Source organism: Acartia tonsa, chromosome 5 (assembly GCF_053477335.1).
Source record: "Acartia tonsa isolate MP-2025a chromosome 5, ASM5347733v1, whole genome shotgun sequence".
Taxonomy (NCBI): Eukaryota; Metazoa; Arthropoda; class Copepoda; order Calanoida; family Acartiidae; genus Acartia; species Acartia tonsa.
The window spans coordinates 38,947,949-38,954,322 of NC_137264.1; the positions used below are offsets into that span (position 1 = coordinate 38,947,949).

General features: G+C 32.7%; 1 protein-coding gene across 1 annotated transcript; it reads right to left on the reverse strand.

Annotated features, from left to right (window-relative positions):
- Positions 1–3,498: 3,498 nt before the first annotated feature.
- Positions 3,499–6,019, reverse strand: LOC145320146 (uncharacterized). Its single transcript, XM_080162587.1, has 3 exons — positions 5,792–6,019; positions 4,992–5,096; positions 3,499–3,674 (listed from the first exon to the last, which is right to left on the reverse strand). The coding sequence occupies exons 1-3, from the start codon at positions 5,922–5,924 to the stop codon at positions 3,499–3,501; spliced, it is 414 nt and encodes a 137-aa protein (XP_080018713.1). The 5' UTR covers positions 5,925–6,019.
- Positions 6,020–6,374: the final 355 nt, after the last annotated feature.

A 6,374-nucleotide genomic window follows, 5' to 3' on the forward strand; every position in this document is an offset into this window, starting at 1 on the left:
ACTGTTTATAACTCTAAATTATCTCTATTATCCTGTCATATGGATGTCTAACTGTTGTAAAGGTGATCATACTGTTAACATACTGTTTCCATAAACCTGAGAATCAAAGGTTTTATTTTTCATTTCTAGGTCAAGCAATTATGTCCATTATTTTTACAACACTAACAATATTTTGAGAAAAGTCTTTTTTTTATTGTCAACAAGTTGGAAGCCTTACGGAGCCTTTTTGAAAAAGTTAAAGTCATTAAAACCCTGCCAAAGTATTTAATATGACATTTACAAAAAAATATTTTTTCTTCAAATAAAAATAAAAATCATTTTAAAACTCGAAATTTTTTACATTTTCTTACTATATTTCTTTATATTATTTATCGTATCGTATCATCAGGGATCAAAAGTGATAAGACAATGGCCGATAAATTGATATAAATCCCCAATGATGATACACAAACTAACCCTTATGTAGATAGTAATTGTTGGTTGAAATGCCTGGACACTAAACATAATAAACAAAGCAATCAAAATTTAATAAAAGTTCCCAATGTTATCAAGCCAACGAATAAGAAAATATTGTTATAAAACTTTGGGAACTTGTGTAATAAACAGCCAAATATCGCCTCCCTTTCGGATTATAGACAGTTTTCTACGGATTGGTACAATGTTTGTAGAACTGGTTTTAATCCAGCAAAAATGAATCGGATTAAGCCTTAATGGAATGATAAGTAAAACCTTTCCTTGTGGTGGTCGTAGATAGGTAATGTATAACTTTCCATCTATCTTTCTGTTTTAATTAGCATTTTTTATTATAAACATATTAGCAGCAACACCCCTAGAGGCCTCTAGAGGGCCCTTGAGTGCGGGTTGGGGGGGGGGGGGGGGTATAGTCGACCCCTCCACCTTTAATTGTAGTTTTAAAAAGAAAAAGTAAACAAAAAACGTTTTGGTGGGTGTCATTTTTTTCTTGATTTCTCTTGGGAGGTTGGTGGTACCTTCCCAGAAGTTACCTTGTCAAGGAGAACCATATCAGTTAATTGGTAAGCAAAAAACCCTTTGGTACAAACAGACAGACACACAGAGATCCATTTACTTAATTTTAATGATAGAATTAAACGATTTAACAATTTAATATAAGCAAGGTTCTTAAGGGATAAGACAATGGACAATAAATTAATAGACAATTGACATACCCAAATTAATGATTGAAAAGTTTTGACACTTCTCGTTAAGAACGAAATAATCAAAATTTATAAAATTACCCAAAGTTTTCAGCTGCAAATATCAAAAATGTTTTTTTTTGTAAAAACTATAGGTAATAAACAAGGAATATAACAACATCCGTAAGTAGCGAATCATAAAAAATCCTTTATAGACAAGAAACATACAAATTGAGTTATAAATCAGATTTTATATAATCATGGCAAACTTTTAAAATCCATATATCAATGTCGACGAAGACCAAACTGCATTACTTTTGTGTCCCTTTTGATTCCTGTGACGTCATAAAATAAGGAAGATGAGAGGAGAAGTGGGAAAGAAAACCCCTAAAAAAGAGATGGAGAATATGATGTCAAAAGTGGTGCAAAAGTAAGGCAGTTTGGTCTTCGTCATTAATGTCTTTTATAGCATAAATTATGTAGGAGATGAGAAAATACTATTTTATTAAAAGCGTTACGGACTTACAAAGAAACAGTAAGGCATCGTGAATTATAGAGTAGCAACGCTACTGACAAATAATATAAATATGCTTCCTAAAATGATAGAATTCCTCTGTGGAGTTTATCATACCTAAAATATAAAAAAAAAACAATAAGTATTTTAAACAAAGTCAATTTGTTCACTAAGAAGCGCAGCAGTAACAAGTTCAAAATATTTTAAATGAAATAAGACCAACAAATTGTGGCATTGATAATACCAAAAAAATTCTTATCCTAATACGATTGATAACATCACAGAATTGCATCAATCAGAAACATTTAATAATCTACTTGCAGATATGCTCCTAAAGGCCCCTAGGATTAATTGAGGAATTGGGGGAAAACGCAACCCTCCACTTACAATCTTGATTTTAAAAAAGTAAATATGTTTTAGGGGGGAAGGTATTTAAATCCAGAGATGATTTTTCTTGTAAGGTTGGAAGATTCACTTTGAAGATAAACCAGAGTGGTCAAGCGGTTAGCGAGATCTTAAGATACAGACACGTTATCAGATAGACATCCTGTTACTATGTGCTACCTGTCTGTACACTAAATTCAACTTTCCAGCTGGTAGAAGCAACTTTACCATGCAAACATCCCAACAAATTGTATTCCTATAATTTTACACAAAATTATAACTTTCATACCACACAGTTAGGCAATTCATAAAAGAACTCCCATTATTGAAGGGTTTTATTACTCGATACGCACATTGGGGGGAATTGCGAATACCTTTAGATAAAATCAATTTCAATAAAGTATTAAAGAAAGATTTTCTCAAAAGATTTCTCGATAAGAATTAACTATAGAAATAACATTTCAGGTTTAGAAAAAATAATGTGTAAAATTCCTTGAGCATGAGACTGCATGCCCAGGAGAGTCCAGGTCTCTGTACAAATTCTGGAACCTTTGTCTGGCAGGCATCTATAAAGGTTGACCTTCTTTCATCCTGAGAATTCAAATAGTTTTAAATAGAAAAGTGGTTTCCCTAAAAGTGCCTTTTTAAGCACAAAATCCCTAATTTTAATTTGAAATTAATTTGAAATTAATTGAAATAATAGTGGGGGTTACTTTTTCATTTGTTTGTTGATACGTTAGTTCAAGTTAGGTTGGGTATTGGGTACTGGGTAGTCCCACACACGCATTGCCTACTTGATTTTTAAAGAAGGTGTCCTAACTTTTTTGATTTTTATTTAAAATTGGACTATTTACTATTTTGGAACCTTTTTTAATTTGGCTTAGGATGGATTCGTAATAATTTTCTCATTCTAAAGGTATATATTAACACATTATGCCTGAATTGGAATTATTTAAGTTTAAGGTTTTCGTTCACCGAGGTGCAAAAACAGAGATTTTTTCAATAATTACTCAACAGAATTAAAAAAGTAAGGTGTCAAATTAAAGATCTTACTATTTTTGTTCATTATGTGAATTTTCTTCTTTTTGTTGTTGTGTTTTAGTACCTTAAAACCGACTTAATTTAAAACAAACAAACTTAAATTACTTCAAAAATAAGAGGTCTACAAAAAACCGATTGCATATTTGAATTCTATATATGAACGATTTTACAGCTGCATACTTACTAAAAACACCGACTAGCTACTTTAAATAAAAATCAAAAAAGTTAGGACACCTTCTTTATTAAGAAATAAGTGGTTGGAGTTCAATAGGCATTTTGAGGAAAAGCACTAATAAAAATACTTTTGAACCAAATTGGATTGTGACTTTAACAAAACACCCAATAGAAAATTGATCAATGATAAAAAATATTTACATTTCCGCGGACAAAAAAAGTAAGCAATTTTTATATAAAAAAACTATATTTTTCCTGAGTATTTTTCCATGAGTCAAAATCAAAATTAGGATCTTTCACAAATGGTATTTGACTTATATTACTAGCTTTGGCTTTCATCTCCCTCCAGGTCTCATTTTCATCATTATTGTTGATATTTTTATCATCCTCGTTGGTATTCTCTGTTTCTTATTTATATTGTACTGTACATGTCTTTAAACTATTTTTTATCTATGATACAAAGTAGCTTGATTTCTGTCCTATTGGTCCTGTGGTGGTTTTAAGCTATATCTTGGGGGGTGGGACACCCCAAACGCCGCAAAAAAACAAAAAAATTCCCCCACTCAATTTTTTTGTTTATGGGGAGGTTAGTTGACATAAAACTACTGGAAGCACCAGTAGTACTTTATTTTATATTTTTTTTATTTTTTATTTTATATTTTTTTTAATTACCTCTTGTGGCAAAGCCCTTAGAGGCTATAGCTCGATAACCACTGATCCGATTGGATTTTACTCTTCAGGGAATATACCTACTAGTCCTGTGGTGGTTTTTATTCTATTTTCTTGGGGGGTGGGACAACCACAACCACCCAAAAAACAATAATCCCCTCCCCATCTTTTTTAGGCAGTTAATTTAATTTTTTAAATTACCTCTTGGGGCATAGCCCCTAGAGGCTAGGGCCGAAGCCGCCAGTAACATATATCAGTTTGTGGTTTAGTTTTCTAAAAATTGTATTTTAGATCACAAAAATTTATATTATCTATTTTGTACGATTTATAGAAAACAGTTTCTTGCATGATTGCAAGGTTTTAAACCTGACACGTCAAGTTACATAAGATAACAGGTGAGTAAACTTGTTACTCACTTCAGGATAAAACAGAAAAAAGATGAAAAGTTACTGAGTAGCTTTAATTCCAAAACAACTTTGACCGAGAGTGTCAAGGTAGTTTTAATACTGCTGGGCGTATCTAGACTTGATAAGCAATTGCTAAAATGTTTTTTAATGCGTATTCAAGTTTAGAAATTAGGTTATGTAAAGATGTAAATAGCCCCACTGGTGTAGTAGCCCGTAGAGATAGTGCCCTACAGGGTTAGAGCCCCTTCTGAAGAGGCTATAAATAAGTTTCCTTTGAATAAGATGGTCTAGTTTAGAGTCATAAAAAAGTAGGTTTGGGCGAAATAAATCAAAATACATTTAGAACGAACCTTTATAAATCTAATGGACGAAGCACAATCTGTCCTACTTTTAGTTCCTGTGACGTCATAAAAATGAGGGATTATCCATCTCTTTTTTAGGGGTTTTCTTTCCCACTTCTCTCATCTTTCTCATTTTTATGACGTCACATGAATCAAAAGTAGGACTGATTGGACTTCGTCAATCTAATGATTTTAAAAAAAATATTCTAGATTTGAAAGGACAAACTTTTTTAATAACTTGAATTACACAAATAGTTGGTGGTACTTCAGTTAAAGTATATACAATTTCTTAAAGCAAGTACAATACCTATGAAAGCAGGAACTGTAGTAACTTGCAGTGGGTCAACCATTGGAACTTCAACAGTTTTATTAAAGTCTTCTTCTTCTTTAAGCAACTCTTTAGCTGTTTTTCCTGAAATAGTTTTAGCTTTGTACTTTTGTAAGGACCACTCAAATCAAAGGATATCAAGTTAAAAAGGTCGCACCAATCTAAGGACGCTTTCTTGACTTAAGTATGTTGATTATGTTGGGAGTTGGACACCTTGGAGGGTATATCCACCCCATCTACACTCCTTAGGGGGGGGGGGGAATAACACACCCACTACCACATGTGCGTGGTTAATCGTCAAAATCACTAAACCTTGCAAACTAATATTATAATGTTGTAACATATAAAAAACATCGTCATACTGGCCAATTAAAATTTATACTGACCTGCCATTGGTAATTTAGTCTGTGTATCGGCATATCATTGGTCATTTGTATTGTATGACGTCATATTTTTTATAGGCACTATAAAGAGCTTCACTTTAAATACTTTGTTTGCCAATTTTTGGAGCGTAACAAATAGATAGACTAACGGACGTACAGACTCTTGTAATATATAGCTGCGCTACTAAAATACAGTTAGGATACTGGGTATGTATGTCACCGCTTTTGGCCTACCTATTGACATCATAGTAGAGGGAAAGAGAAAGGGAAGGGGGAAAGAAACCCCTTAGAAAAGAGATGTGGTATAAGGTATTTCCTGACGTTAATAGAATAGGTAGGCCAAAAGCAGTGACATCTTTCCCCATTTTGGTAGTGCACTGTAGACAGCTACGTTACCTCCACTAAGCCTGCCAACCAAGTCTATAGTATCCAGGAACAAGTTTCCCTCGGGTGGAGCAGCATCTTCATAATTATAATACTTTAAAAATTCCAGCACTAAAACTCCCTTTATATTATTACAAACTTTCATATTCTTGTGTTCTTTTTAGGGTTGGGCTGAATACATATTTGGCCGAATACAGGATGTCAGGCTGCATTCAAATGCTGGATATACCGCAAATTACCGGATATTTAAGTAACAAAAAAAATTCCTCATGTTTATAATATGGCCGGTTACCGGCGGCTGGATGCTGCCAAGTACAGCTTCGGCCATCAAAAATTATTTTTGATATTTCTAAAATAAAATTTACTTAAAGATAAACATTTTTTGAAAAAAATTGTTTTTCTAGCTTCAAAAATAAGAAAATTACAGCCAATCAAAATTGAAAAAGCAGGGATTTTTGTTGTGTAATATATAAGATTACATTGCCGGATATCCGGCCGGATAGTTTCAATATCCGGTTTCAGGCCGGATATTAAAAGGGCAGGATATCAACCCTAGTTCTTTTTAATATCTTTAAATTATTCTTTATTTATTACT